At 35.7% G+C, this 16599-nt stretch overlaps 1 protein-coding gene across 3 annotated transcripts in view; it reads left to right on the top strand.

Annotated features, from left to right (window-relative positions):
• tmem245 (transmembrane protein 245) overlaps positions 1–13574 on the top strand; it is a 124789-nt gene extending 111215 nt beyond the window's left edge. For all 3 annotated transcript variants that reach the window (XM_073054291.1, XM_073054290.1, XM_073054289.1), the window contains one exon: positions 10984–13574. In XM_073054291.1, the coding sequence (XP_072910392.1) occupies positions 10984–11029 (46 nt within the window). In that variant the 3' untranslated portion in view covers positions 11030–13574. The remainder of the gene's footprint in view (positions 1–10983) is intronic.
• The last annotated feature ends 3025 nt before the right edge of the window (positions 13575–16599 follow it).

Here is a 16599-nt window from a genome sequence, read left to right as displayed (position 1 = left end):
GCACCGGATTTTAAGCCGCAGGTGTCCCACATTGTAATATGAGATATTTACACAGAAAGATATTACACGTGAGGATTTTTTAACTTTTAATTAAATCCGTATGGTAACATAAACAAATACATATTGCAAATGCTTTTTCTCGAACCGTGCCTGTAACACGGCTACTTTTAAAATATCGGTAACACACAAATTACGTTGCATATACTTTTTTACTGAACAGTGCACGAACAACATTCCAATATCTCCTAACAACTGGTAAAAAATATATATATACTGCAGCCTACCAGGAAAAGTTATTGATCGCCTTTAACTTAAAAGCAGCGTTCTCGCGCGGGTCTAATGCGCTCCCCCCCCCCCACCTTTCCGTTTATCGCAAACCGGTATTTCCCACAAGACGCGGCGAAACCGGATGTGACGTCATAGCATCCCGCGATGTAGTACAGAAAACAAATATAGTTAAAACACTTCTAACTTTAACTAGAAAATACTAACAAATGAATTACTAAGCGAAAATATTATAAACTAAATAACTGCCATAAAGGCAGCACAATGCTTTTCTTCAAGTGTTTTCCATGTTGATGAGGGTGAGTACAAATGACTGATTTACAATAATTTAATTGTGAAAGTGCGCTTGATTTATCGTACAATTTCATTGGACCTCTGTGAACTACTCATCAATTTTATTGGTCTACTGTTACGAGGCAAAATGTTTTTGGCGGCATGGAAAAAAACCATGCATTAGCCGCACTGTAGTAAAAGCCGCAGTGTTCAAAGCTGTTCAAAGCGTGGGGAAAAAGTAGCGGCTTATAATCCGGCATCTACAGTAGTTTAGATTTAGACATATGGGCTCTATGAACAATCTTAAACTGTAAGAGGCAATGGCGAGCACAAAGGGAGGTTGAGTTGACCGATTTGAGAACTGAGTCCCAGCTCTCCTCGGATAAGGAGATATTTAAATCCTGCTCCCAGGCCATTTTAATTTTATCCACAGGGGAAAACTTTTTTAAGTGTGATATTTTTTTCATAATGGCTACATCAAGGGGTGGCCAAGGTACTAAAAATGATGATCCCCTGCTTCTTTGGATTCTATTATGGATTTGCTGCAAAGTCATACACGAGAAACCTCTGAGAAGTTTCAACAATTCACCTCTGAATTTAAACAAATAGATGGTAAATTGGATTCTATTCAAAAAACTCTTAATGAACATGATAAACGTATTAAAAATAATGAAGCAATGTTGTCGTCTCTGGAAACGGAAGTGGATGAACTGCAAAAGCTTTGTGAAAAGCAATCGAAGTCCAACGAAAAGTTAGACAGAAGATTATCAACATAGAAGATAGAAGTAGAAGGAACAACCTACGGGTTCTGGGTCTCGAAGAATTAACCAAAGGTAATCATCCTACAGAATTCTTTGCAAACTTTCTGCAAGAATTATTTCTGGAAATTTTGGCATCTTTTCCTATGATTGATGGAGTTCACAGGTCTCCCGTGTTTAGACCTCCTAACAGAGATAGACCAAGATCAGTAATAATCTGTTTTCATGAATATAAAACAAAGGAACAGTTAATACACGAATCTCATCGAAGAGGCATGATTGACTATCATGGTTGCAAGATTAAAATTGTTGAAGATTACTCGCCTGAGCTTATGCAGGAACGTGCCAAGTTCAAAGAAGTTATGTCTTGAGTTTTTTAACAAGGGTTTCAAGCCTTCCCTTCGCTACCCAGCTCGACTCAGAATCACACTTAAAAATGGATCTTTCAAATGGTTTTGTTCAACAGCTGAAGCACAAAAGTTTTTAAAATCCAAAGGCTAGCTGTTTAGTTTATCCTTACATGAAAACACAAGATTAAATGAGAAACTTTTAATTCGCAAATCCTGTCGAAGGGGCATGATTCGTTATAGGGTGGAATATCAAGATTCTTGAAGACTGTTTGCTTGAGGTTATGAAAAAGGCAGCTTTTTTCTTTGGTAGTTGGTAGGGGGTTGACTTTTTTTATATATAAAAAAATTTCTTTTATGATGTATGACCTATCTTTAAATTTTTGATTACAGAGTGGTATACCTTTGTGTTATGCTATAACATTTTGATCAATTTTATTACAATAAATGAATGTACACAAGGTATGTTGAGATGTATCTATGTGTTGCACTCTGTAAATTTTTTTTCTTCTGAATAAAAATATTGTAAAAAGAAAGAGGTTATGCAGGAATTTGCTAAGTTTAAACAAGCTTTGTTGGAAGTTTTTTAACAAGCGTTTTAACCCATCCCTTGGCTACCCAGTTTGACTGAGAATCTCATTAAAGATGGATCCTTCGAATGGTTTCGTTTGAATGCTGAAGCATAAAGATTTTTTAAATTTGAAAGCTAACTGCTTAGCCTGTTTACTCATGAAGATGTAAGATTAAATGTTTAATGTATGAATAATTGTATCTTTTACTTTTGGTAAACCTTTGTAACTAATTTCCTTTTGTATTTTTTTAATTCTGTATTTTTGATATATGAGAATTGAATTTCTTGTTTGGATATTGTTTAGTTTAGGTTGGAATATAAATAACCTTTAATTGGAGCGATCACCAGGTTTTTTGGCGGGGGGGGGGGAGTTGTTCGTAGTTGTAGATTCCGGCTTTCTATTGGTCGGTCTTCTTTCTTTGGGAGGTGGGCGGGTTATGGTTTTTTCTCTCAGAAGCTGTTTTTGAATTTTTTTAGCCAACTTGTTGCTTAGTTACCATTTCTCAAGGTTTATGGATTGGTTTTAATTTACATTTTAACCCTTCCTTTGAATAATATTAAAAATGGACAAAACTGTTAATTTACCGTAGATTCCGGACTACAGAGCGCACCTGATTAAAAGCCGCTGGCTCTAATTTTAGAAATAAAATCATTTTTTTAATTATACAGGCCGCATCGGATTTTAGGCCGCACCGAATTTCCGGCGGAACGGATTTTCGGCGCACTGGATTTCCGGCGGACCGGATTTTCGGCGCACTGGATTTCCGGCGGACCGGATTTTTGGCGCACCGGATTTTCGGCCGCTTGTAATATGAGATATTTACACAGAAAGATATTACACGTGTTGGGCTTCAAATTCTGCCCTGTGTTCGTTTTGGAAGAGAGACAACCAACACCGGATTACAGTGCAGCGTGGCTTTATTGCAGAACGCGTTTTGCCTTCCCCTTACATTCTGCTCTTATTTATACTCCTTTTTCCCCCAAACCAAACCCTCGCTACACATATTTGGTAAGGCTAAACTTTGTTATACCTACCGGTATTTGGTAACATCGGACACTTGTGTCCTTATTGGCCCGATACCATTCACACACGAGTTTTACTGTTTTTTTGTTTACTGAATCGCTAGCAGTTACGGTGCAGCGGAATCCTCAGTTTCGCTCCCTCCCTCCCTTGTACTGCTGTCTAATATCACGTGAGCCATTCCTGACCTGAAGCGGCAGTCCCAAATTAAATCTCCACTGTCTCACCATCGATTCATGTATGCCAAGATTACGCGCAGCAGCTCGATTTCCTTGTTCAACCGCCAGATTGATTGCCTTTAACTTAAAAGCTGCATCATACGCTTTTCTTCGAGTGTTTTTCATGTTGATGAGGGTGAGTACAAATGGCTGATTTACAATAATTTGTGAAGTGCGCTTGATTTATCGTACAATTTCATTGGACCTCTGTGAACTACTCATCAATTTTATTGGTCTACTGTTACGAGGCAAAATGTTTTGGCGGCATGGGAAAAAACATTCTATTAGCCGCACCTTATTATAAGCCGCTATGTTCAATGCTGTTCAAAGCATGGGAAAAAAGTAGCGGCTTATAATCCGACATCTACGGTACTCAGTTTTAACGTGAAAGGGTTAAATCACCCTGTTAAACGTAATAAGATTTTTGCTTGTATTAGGAAATTTAAGGTCCCTATTATTTTTTTAACAAGAAACTCACATTTGTAAATGTGATCATCTACGTGTTTTTAGCCGTTGGAATGGATTTTGTTTTCATTTGCCTTTGTAGGCCAAATCTAGAGGAGTTTCGATTCTTATAGATAATACACTTTTCTTTGTCCAATATAAGGTAGTGTCTGATACTAATGGACATTTTCTTATAGTTTTAGGAAAACTAGATAATAAACTAATAGTATTTGCCCATGTGTATGCTCCAAATGTAGATTATTTGAGGTTTTTTTTTTCATTTTTACCAGATCTGTGTCTTTATTCTTTGGTGATGGGAGGAGATTATAACTGCTGGCTAGATCCAATTTTTGACCAATCGTCTAAACCAGCGTTTCTTAATCTTTTTTATTGAAATATGGTATTGTTGATGTTTGATGTTTCTTACACCCTTTAGATAGGGAGTACTAATGCCCTTCCCTTGGACAACATTGGTGGTGTGGAGAGGGGAGACTTGCAGCTTGGGCAACTGCTGGTCTTCCATAAAAATAAAACCTTGCCCAGGCTTGCACCCTGGAAACTTTCCAAGGTGCAAATCCATGGTCTATCGAGACTAACGGAGGCCTACATTACTACACAGATAGGGAGTACTCATTTTTTCCCCATGATCATCATACATATTCCCGGATTGATTATTTTTTTTATTGATAGTCAAATGATTTCATTAGTTCGTTCCTGTGAATATAAAGAGATTGCTGTTTCAGATCATGCTCCTGTATTTCTATTTTTTAATCTCCCTGGCCTTCCTCAAACAAACAGATTTTGGTGTTTTAATACAACTTTGTTATCAGATAAAGAATTTTTAAAATTTCTATAGAGGCATATTTTTGAAGAGAATAAAAAGGAAGAGACTTCTAATCATATTGTATGGGATACTTTCAAGGCCTATATTAGAGGACAAATTATTTCTTATACTGCGAGTGTTAAGAATAAAGCTAATAAAGAAATTGAATTAGCCAATCAATTGAAACATTAGATCAAAAATATGCTATAGCTTAAGATTCTGTTTTATATAAAAGACGTGTTGAAGTTAAAACTAAATATGATCCTCTGTTAACATATCCAATTGAAACTCAACTTCTTAAAGATAAAACTCAATTTTACATTCACGGAAATAAATCAGGCAAAGTATTGGCCAACCAATTAAAAACTTGTGTAGTTAAATGACAAATTAAAGAAATTTGCAAAAGTAATGGTGGTAGGACAACTCACACAAAATGCTGGTAGAACACAGCAGGCCAGGCAGCATCTATAAGGAGAAGCACTGTCGACGTTTTGGGCCGAGACGTCGACAGTTTTTCTCCTTATAGATGCTGCTTGGCCTGCTGTGTTCCACTAGCGTTTTGTGAGTGTTGTTTGAATTTCCAGCATCTGCAGATTTCCTCGTGATAGGACAACTGATCACTCTGAAATAAATGATACTTTTAGAGAATTCTATTCTAAACTTTATAGTTCTGATTCCCCTAAAGATAATACTGTAATGAATAATTTTCTAGATCAATTAAATATCGCTGCACTTTCTGCAAATAATTGTAAACAGATGGATCAACTCATTTCTTATGAGAAAATTGCCGAGATTATACGTTCATTACACTTGGGGAAGGCTCCGGATCCAGATGGATCTTCTGGAGAATTTTATAAGGCTTTTTCTTCATTAATTATACTGCAGTTACACTTAGTCTTTTTGGATTCTTTCAAATTGGGTACCTTGCCTCAATCTTTCTATGAAGCCTCTATTTCGCTTAAGAAGAACAAGGACCCAACTGAATGCTCTTCCTATAGGCCAATTTCATTCCTCAATGTTGATACTAAAATCCTTTCTAAGGTTCTGACTCGTAGGATTGAAAATATTTTACCCTCTATTATTTCTGATGATCAGACTGGATTTATTAAAAAGCAACATTCCCATTTTAATATACGCCATGTATTAAATGTTATTTACTCTCCCTCCCAGGAGATATCGGAATGTGTGATATCCTTAGATGCTGAGAAGACCTTCGATCAGGTTTTATGGAATTATTTATTTAAAACCTTAGAAAGATTTAATTTTGGACCAGATTTTATTCAATGGATTAAATTACTTTACCTATCTCCTTCTGCTTGGGTTCTTACTAATTTTCAAAATTCCAAACCATTTAAACTTCATCACAGAACTAGACAAGGCTGTCCATTGAGCCCTTTGCTCTTTGATCAAGCTTTAGAACCCCTTGCCATTGCTTTTTAAGAATCTAATGATATCTGTGGTATTTTAAGGAGAGGTATCACTCTCAAAATTTCGCTTTACACTGATGATATATTGCTGTTTATCTCTAATGTTGAGACCTCGTTACCTTGTGTACTTTCTTTACTCTCCCATTTTAGCCAGTTTTCAGGATATAAATCGAACCTACATTAGATTGAATTATTTCCTTTAAATAATTTTGTATCAATTAATACTAATCTCCCTTTTAAAGTTGTAAGGAATCAATTTACTTATTTGGGTGTAACAGTCATTAAGAATTACAAACAACTGTTTAAAGAAATCTTTCTTTATTGAATCATGTAAAAAGGATATCATTAAATTGGTCACCTCTTTCAATATTGCTGATTGGACAAATTAATTCTATTTAAATGAATATTTTACCTAAATTTATATATCTTTTTCAGGCTTTACCCATCTTTATTCCTAAATCCTTTTTTGACTCTCTTGATTCTATTTTATCCTCCTATATATAGAAAAATAAATGTCCTCGTTTAAATAAAGTTCATCTTCAAAAATCTAAAAAGTCTGGAGGTTTAGTCTCACCTAATTTTAGGTTTTATTACTGGGCAGTTAATATACAATATCTTACATTTTAGCTATATTATATTGACCTTGTAGACTGTCCAGTATGGGTCTTTTTAAAAGCTAACTCTGTTAATAAATTTTCTATTATTTCTCTTCTCAGATCCTCACTTCCTTTATTTGTAAGTAAACTAACTGATAATTTAATAGTTAAACATACTCTGAGGATCTGGATACAATTTAGAAAACTTTGGTTTATTGAGATTTTCCCTTTCAAATCCCGTTTATTCTAATTTTTTTAAACCCTCCATGACTGATATAGTTTTTAAGGGATGGGACAGGTTGGGTATTAAATGTTTTTGGGATCTGTTTGTTGGAGGAACCTTTTTTCATTTGAGCAATTGTCAGCTAAATATAGCTTACCCAGAACTCACTTTTTTAGATACTTACAAATTAGAGACTTTTTAAGATCTCAATTCCCTATAAACTCAGATAAGAACTTACTAGACGTAATTTTTAGTTTGACACCTTTTCATAATGATTCGATATCTAAGATTTATGGTATGTTACTGGAGACGCGGAGTGTTCCTTCAGACAAAATTAAGAATCTCTGGGAACAAGACTTATAGACATCAATATCTGAGGAAGCTTGGAATGAGATTTTTAAACTGGTTAATACTTCATCGCTATGTGCCCGTCATTCCCTCATACAATTTAAGGTGGTACATAGAGCTCATATGACTAAGGATAAGCTATCTCGTTTTTATTCAGATGTATCTCCCTACTGTGACAGATGTAATAATGGAGAAGCTTCATTAATTCATATATTTTGGATTTGTCCGGAACTTGAAAAATATTGGAAGGAAGTTTTACAAATGTTTCCCTTACTTTTTAAAGTCAATTTTAAGCCTAGCCCTCTTGACGGCCCTATGTGGTATTGTTGCAGGACAAGATATTAAGCTGAAGGCATCTGATTTACATATTTTGGCCTTTAGCTCTCTTATAGCTATGAGGGCGCTTTTGTTTAAATGGAAATATGTCTTTCCTCCTCATGCTCAATGGTTATGTGACATTATGTCATGTTTAGATTTAGAGAAGATTCGTTGTTCAATTTCTGAATCTCGTCAAGACTTTCAAACGTTGTGGGGACCTTTTCTGAATTATTTTCAAAACCCTCAACTCATTATTTAAGTTCAGATGTTGGCTATTATTATTTTTTATTATATGAGAAGGTATTTACCTTCTTTTCTCCTTAATAAACAGCTTCAGTCTTGGTAGGGGTTAGATTCTTTTTTTTGTATTAAATTAGTATATTTCAATATAACTATTGATTAATTTACATGAATATGGGGTAATGAGATTGTTGTTATGAACTTATATAATGTAATTGATAGTTTTAAAAAAAATTTTGACCTTTTATATACACTTTCTTGTACTCTATTCTTCTATGTAGAAACTACCGTAGATTTCGCACTACAGAGTGCACCTGATTAAAAGCCGCTGGCTCTAATTTTAGAAATAAAATCAATTTTGTACTTGTACAAGCCGCACCGGATTTTAGGCCGCACCAGATTTTCGGCCGCAGGTGACCCACGTTGTAATATGAGATATTTACACAGAAAGATATTACACGTGAGGATTTTTTAACTTTTAATTAAATCCATATGGTAACATAAACAAATACATATTGCAAATGCTTTTTTTCGAACCGTGCCTGTAATGCGGCTACTTTTAAATATACGTTGCGTATACTTTTTTACTGAACAACATTCCAATATCTCCTAACGACTGGTAAAAAATATATATACTGCAGCCTACCAGGAAAAGTTATTGATCGCCTTTAACTTAAAAGCAGCGTTTTGGCTCTGCCGCTCGCCCCCCCGCCTTCCCGTTTATCGCAAACTGGTATTTTTCCCACAAGACGCGGCGAAACCGGATGTGACGTCATAGCATCCCGCGATGTAGTACAGAAAACAAATATAGTTAAAACACTTCTAACTTTAACTAGAAAATACTAACAAATGAATTACTAAGCGAAAATATTATAAACTAAATAACTGCCATAAAGGCAGCACAATGCTTTTCTTCGAGTGTTTTCCATGTTGATGAGGGTGAGTACAAATGACTGATTTACAATAATTTAATTGTGAAAGTGCGCTTGATTTATCGTACAATTTCATTGGACCTCTGTGAACTACTCATCAATTTTATTGGTCTACTGTTACGAGGCAAAATGTTTTTGGCGGCATGAAAAAAAATCATGCATTAGCTGCACCGTATTAAAGGCCGCAGTGTTCAAAGCTGTTCAAAATGTGGGAAAAAAGTAGCGGCTTATAATCCGACATCTACGGTAATAAAAATTTTGGAAAAGAGAGAAACATCAAACCAACCCCCCGCACAAAAAAAAATGGCATCCCAATCATAAACCCCCAAAACTCTCCTCTCCCGCACAAAACAGAACACAAACGTCGACCCCCAAATGCAACCCTTCCTCTATATTTAAAAAAAACTATCAGAACATCAAACTGCAAACAACTTCCCTTCGCACAACAAAAATGGAAAAGGAACAGGCGATTAAAAAAAACGCAATATATAAAACCGTAAGTCTGAACATTTCACAGCCCATAAACAGTAATCCAAACCATAAATGCGAAATCATGATACTATCCTACAATATCACTGACATTCATCCAAAGAGAGGAGCACCACATGAGAGGCCTATCCACCTGCCACAGTGAGCCACACGGTGATAGGCCATTCACAGGCTCCTTCTCCGGCGGGGGTCAAAAGGAAGGCAGTCGGCACTGAACTCCCATGCACCTCGATGTCTCAATCTTTCTCAACGCTTTAATTGGCGCTTTAAATAGTAAAAGATATATATAACCATATATTAGAATGAAAGGGAAATGCTGTGTGAAATAAATGTCTTATCAGGGCTGTTTAGTGAATTATAACTCAAATGTTGAAAATCAGCACAACTCTGTCAAAGATGATTCCAGTAATTCTCCAGACTGTTACATTGTTGTTGCAACAGAAACGATTCTTTCTTAATCGCTGTTTGTGCAGGAGCTTGGGTTAGAACAGTTCAGAAAATCTGAATTCAGCTAAAAAAAATATTTTTCCATTGATAACCTACTCCCTGATAAAAATCTGCTCTTGTACACTGCAACTCGACTCTCCAAATGTGCCTAATGTGAGTTCATGACTTGCTGTCATAATCATAATTAACTGATAAGAGGATGATACAGAATAGCCTGTGGTTTAACATATTAACCTGGACTAAGACTTGGCTGCAATAAAGTAAGGGGAAGAACTATACTCCCATGTTTCAATGAGGTAAGTAAAATTACATAGGAATATTCAATACATTGCAGATTACTGGAATCAAACTCTTTATTCTCTTTACTTCCTCCTCTTTTTGTCCTGTCCTTGCTGTAGTTGTTCATGTCACTCAATACACTGTCCTTCAGTCCACCCCCAACCCCTCTGCTGCTTTAGCCCGTACTCCATCACCACGTTTCCAATCCCAGCAATCTTATATAGCCTTTAAAAAAAAATTCATTTTTTCCAAATAGTTTTTTTTTGTGTCTGGATTGACTTGTACAGACTTAATTTTTGGTTCTAAAAGACAATCTGTGAGTAAGAATAGTTTACCTCTGATTTCTGATTCTTTATTTAATTTTACTTCAAATGGTATTTGTACATTTCATTTTAACATTGTGTCTTATTTCTAGTGATAGCTACATATGAAAAAGAAATTCAGTAAAGTTCTGATTCTCCAGATCATGTGAATGTTCCTAGTAATACACACACCCGTATATTAAATTTTCTAGTGAACCAGGGGATTTTAAAAGAATTTATTTGGAACACAAACAACGTGAGCCAAATGTTGAAATTTCAGGATTTCTTAAAATCTCCGTAGATTGCAGTTCTCTTGTAGTGTATGGTTGATATAGTGCAGTGTATACCTTCCAGGGCATTTCTAAAAACTACTGCTTCAGGGCACAATTCAGTTGCTTATGTTTGAGGAATTTCTAATTCTAATAGTGCTGGTCCTTAGCTCACAAAACAACCCCTGCACCCTTTGTTAGATCAGGTGGCTTAGTAAAGATGAATAGATATTTCTGACTGGCTTAATTCTTGATGAAAAGTATAGATTTTTATTTACCATTAGTGTAAAGATATTTTCAAAGTATCAGCTGGGCAGATTGTTCAGTCAGTCAGTTTGCATGTTGATAACTGATGTGTTTGTTTGCATTTCAGGCCTTTTGGGGATAGTGCTGAGGAAGTAAAGCCTTCTACTGAGTGACCATGTGTTTCCTTTTATTACTGAGAGGAGTGTTGGCTCTTCTTTCTGTCGCTTTCCTGCACTGTTCAGAGTTATGGCCTTCCTGTACATCCAAAGATGAATATTGTATTAGCTGCAATTAGCAGGAAGATGTCATTCACACCAGATGGGCATAAGGAATCTGCTTCACAATATTTTGCACATAACTATCAAGAATACAATCCAGAGTTTATCTTTGTAACTCCTGAACCTTAGTTTTCATACGATCTCCAGTTATTATAGTTCTTTAGCTGTGTTTGATATGAAGAAAGGTTGAAATGCTGTTTTAATTTAATTTTATTCTTATGTTCTAAGTGCTTGCTGCATTTATTTGCAAACTTAAGTTGTTTTAAAAACAGAATGTTATGCAGGGTGCTGAAGTATTGAAAACATTTTGTATTGGTTTGTTTACTTTCAGTTCTGTAAATGTCCATAAAGCCTTGATATCTGGGCAGATGGCCTGATTGAGCCTTAAAACTACTCAGCTGACGTAGTCTTTATATCCTTCCGCTCAAAAATCAAAACAACATTTTTGTGATTAAAAGTACACAAATAATAGACAGTTAAGTTACTAAATCTTTCTCTATTTTGATGTCCTTTGAATTATTTCTCCCTTTAATAGTCACTCCTTGATTCCTGTTGTTTGAAGTTATGCAGTGCTTCAGTTTAATCTACAATAATGATTTATTTGAAATTATTGTATTGTAAGAAGTTTTACCAGAGATTCTTGGGATATAGGACAGTACAGTAGGATTTCATGGTATTTTTGCCACCCATTCAAAATGCCCTTAATTCCCATAGAGTGTACACTAAAAAATTTTTGTTGAATACTTAGTACCACAATTCCAGTGTTCTGGGTACAATCCTGACTTCCAGCATTGTCTGTGTGAAACTGACACATTCTCCTTGTAACCACGAGGGTTTCTTCAAGTTTCCTCCTGCATCAGAAAAATGTGCAGATTAATTTGTCATAATAACTTGCCCCTTTGTGTAAGTGAATGTTATAATCCAGGGAGAATAAATAAATGAGTGTTCGATAGTTGGTGAGCAGATGGTCCTATTTCTATGTGGTATGCCTCTGACTGAGCTCTGTATCTCCTAAATTGACAATAGAGGGGAGAAAGAACAGATTAAATTTGTGCAACCTCTTACCCATTTCTGGCATTTTAAAGAGCACATGTGGAAAGGGTTTTTCTTCACTTTCTTTCCATAGCAAGCTTACTGATAGTAATTCCATGCCAAATGTGTATCACAATGAAATCTCGAACCTAGGCACATGACAGTGTCCTTGGGAGTTACATTTACGAGTTAAAAGGTGGTGCTGCTATATATTGGATTGATTTCAAATGTTTTTCTTTCAAATGCATTGGTTTTAATGTATTTTAGGCCACTTTTTAAGTTTGGATTCACATTGCCTTGAATTTGGTATGGAGCCCACAAGTACATTCTAGTCAACTCAATGGAGTGATAATGGGTGTGATTCTTATATGTTTCAATCATAATTCCAGCACTATAGTAGAGGTACAGATGATAAAATAAGCACTGACTTACAGTTTATTTTCAAAGAACTGACAAATTTTAAGACTATTGAATGGAAGGCTGGGAGGAGTTAGACTGAAATACCATTTTTTTTTACATTTTATTTATAAATGTTGAAAGATGAATATATTAATTTCACAAAAGAATGTAGACCAATGCCAATTTATTCTCGTCTATAAAGTTGTAAAAGTAGCAAAATGATTTAATAAGCAGACTTCTATGATTTAATTTAGTAAATGTTAACTTCTGAGGGGATTTAACAGTCACAAATTGATTTGAGGATTTTATTCAGAGATGTAGAGCTATATTATGAAAGGAGAAAATTATATTAATATTTTAAATATTTGTTACTCATCTATTATTTTCTGTTTCTAGTCAGACAATAACTATAAAGACATAAAATCTGTAAACACATTATAATTTGGGGCACTTCTAATGTAGTTGAATGCATTATTAGGATACAGACGGAAGAACTCATTTACACTGGCTGTGTTTTTTTTATTAGCAGATGGTTCCAATTGGTAATTTACAATTTGTATGGTTCACAATCTGAAAGTTTTGTGTAAATGTTTGAATGGTTCAGTTTACATCAATTAGTTTAAGTGTCAGGGGTTCCCAGACTGGGGTCCACGGACCCCTCAGTTAATGTTATGGGTCCATGGCATTGAAAAAAGGTTGAGAACTCCTGTTATAGATGTTCCCTTCTGACTGTATTAGCAATGGATCCTGGCTGAGGAATTCCATGTGTGTGATACTGATACTTAATTTTGCTTGGTTCATATGTATCAATATATTTGTTATAAACTTTTTAGGTCATGAATTTATCATGGTTTCTCCAAATTATTTTAATTGTTTGATAAACATGATCATACAAAAAATAAGAAATTGTGCTGTTCAGTTATCTTATTTGCAAGAGATTTGAGGAGCTAGCTAATTGTAACCTGTCTAAACTGAATGGATTCAAAAATAAAGTATAAATGTAATTTTTTCCATGTTTAAGTATATTTCTGTATCCTGGGCAGCATTACCAACAATCCTTTGATATTATTCTTGAATTATGAAGCTGTCTTGAGGTGATGGACAGGGCAAAACAGTCCCTAATCCTTCATCACAATCATGGTATTCTCAACCCCAATGATACTATGGGAGAACCATCAGCAGAAATTCTAGAGGGACTCAAGATGATGGCAAGGGAAATTAGAAACAAGCAAATGCTGACTTTGCTAGCACAATCCACATCATTGAAATTAAGGCAAAGCTTTGTACGTTTCAAATATCACTCCAGTCATTTACATACTTGTAAAGATTTGCATTTTGGCACATTTCTGTTCTTGCTTTTACAGTCTTTCCACTTTCAGCAAGTAATGAAAAGGCTAAAATTATAACAAATTGCTTTAAAGGACTGCTGCTTTTAGTTACTAGAATTAATCCTGAAACATGACAACCAGTCTACTTGAAAGGAAATGTCTGGAAAATGTCTAATACAGATATGCACAGTAAACCTGATTAATTTATTTCTAGAAATAAATTAATAGGTCTACAGATGTCAGATATAAACTTAATTTTAATAACTATTACATCATCTTTCAGACATTTTGACAAAGGTGACAGGAATGTAGCAGATAAATGAAGCCTAGAAATACTAACATAATCGTAAAGTATTATCAATTATACTTTTGTCACTGGCAACTAAACAAGTAATGTTCTCCAGCCAAACCATTCACACTACAGTACAAGCAGTACTTACTTTTGTTCCTGCCAGCTCAAGCATAGTACCATTGCCAACAATCACCAAGCATCACTTGTATTTCAGCAAATTACTGATGGCATGGCCTCTGACTCAATAGCTGTACAGCAAACTTCCTTTAGCAGAGCCACTGATGTTCATTTATTTATTTAGAATATGGTATGGTATGGTAACAGACCTTTCTGGCCCATGCAATTACACCCATGTGACCAAATAACCCACTAACCTGTACATCTTTTGCAAAGCACCTGGAGGAAATCCAAGGGGTCATGGGGAGAAAGTACAAACTCCTTAGATGAACGGTTCTCACTGGCTGTCAACGTTAACTCTATTGCCACAGTGCTCAAAGATTCCATGAAGAAATGTACCTGACAACCAGAAATCTCACTGGGATGGCATTGAAACCTTGGGAATTTAAACAACAGAATAAGCACACCACCTCACCGACTTTCCTGCCTGTCTGAGGTCATGTCGCACGTAGGTGCTGAGGCCAGAAGGAAATTATTCTGGAACCAAGATGATTATTAATATTTGCATATGTCACAAATATTTAAAACAGCTTCTGTATATATTTTTCATGGGAATTTGTATATATTTTTGTTTATTTTTAATTTAGAACACTGCAGTTCTCTGAATGGGTAATTTACACACTTCTTGATTTCCTAAACCTGGGTGCAGATGATTTTACTGATTATCACACAACACATTCGGTCCATTTCCTATTTGAGCTCCATGTTCAGATATATGATTTATGTTGTCACAGACCTAATAATATCAGCCTGTAGAAATGATTATTTAAACCAATACATCAAATTTGTAGCCTGCTTTAAAACCTGGACAAAATTGTTGGAGAGTTTTTCTTTAACAGCCTGGCGTTATTCAGATGCCAGAACCATGATATTCATCCCTCTTAAAAGCAATACGTCAACAGATTTTGTATGCAGCCATTTTTAGACACCTATTATGTCTCACAGGTGCAGCAGCTGGGTGGGGCCTGACAACCAGTGAGAGATCCACAAAATGGTTCCCAACTAACAACATTCAAAATAACCTTTATTATATGAAATGTTGAGGGGCATTTTAGGAAAGGGGAAAAACTTTCAGTAGAAATTAGCAGAAATACTAGGTAGAGATCAGTGCAGGCAGAAAATAGATGAAAGTGTTCAGTAGGACAATGCTTAAATCACCTTGGCTACAGACCAAATGCTAGTAAATGGGATAACAAGAGATAAAAATAAACACAAGAAAGTCTGCAGATGCTGGAAATCTGCAGTGTAGAAAGTATAGAAAGGTGGGGGGGAGGGGAAGGAGGCTAGGTGAAAGGTGAAGCCAGGTGGGTGGGGAAGATAAAGGGCTGGAGAGGAAGTAATCTGATAGAAAAGGAGAGTGGGTCCATAGGAGTAAGGGAGTAGATAAGTTCTCAAAGGTCAGCATGGAACATGGTTTGCCTATTTCACTCTAGGACAAAAGTATCACAAAGTCAGTGAAGTGAGAATATACATTGCAGGTGAAACATGGAGATGGAATAAGTTAGTTTGAATGCTGCATTGTGTTCAGGGTGTGATGCTCAGAACTGCAGCATAGGGACAAAAGGACTCTGCTTGAAGGATACTAGGCAAGACTTACAGTGGAGAGTTTTTTGAACAATCTTCACTGTTTGAGCAGCATCATATACATGTTATGCACATAGTTTGTTAAATTTTGCTTACACCAAGCTGCAGAAGTTCTAAATTACACAGCGGTTTCCAGTTAATTAGGCCATTGGTTTTTTGGGGCAAGTGCTTATTTAGGACAATTCTTAAAGAAAAACCAATTGAGAAAATAGCTGGGATTCCTTTTGTTTATTTGGGACGCTATGCTTCTTAGGGGCAGAAGACTGGTACACTTTTGTGACTGTTAGACACCACACCGTGCATATTAGAGTGAACAATTATAAAATAGCATCAGTTCCGTGTGGTTGTGTTCAAACAGCAGTGATTTCTGTCACTGATTGTTAGCGAGAAATAAGCAGTAAGACAATTCAGAACTGTTTTGCTCACCATGGTTTTGAGCATTCATGCTTGGTGATGCCAGAGATGACCGAGAGTGAAAAATGAAATGATTTCACTACTTCAACAAGTAGGAACTATGAAGAATTCGAAGATATAGACAATCATCTTAAATGTTACAATAAAAGTTGAAGATTTGGAAGATGCATTCATCGCTAACATCGTATGAAGGAACTCCAATCAAAAATAACATGGCATGAATTCCTCTGTTGATAAAT

Source organism: Hemitrygon akajei, chromosome 8, assembly GCF_048418815.1.
Source record: "Hemitrygon akajei chromosome 8, sHemAka1.3, whole genome shotgun sequence".
NCBI lineage: Eukaryota > Metazoa > Chordata > Chondrichthyes > Myliobatiformes > Dasyatidae > Hemitrygon > Hemitrygon akajei.
The sequence above is the reverse complement of the archived record's forward strand: the minus strand, read 5'-3'. Positions and strand labels throughout refer to the sequence as shown.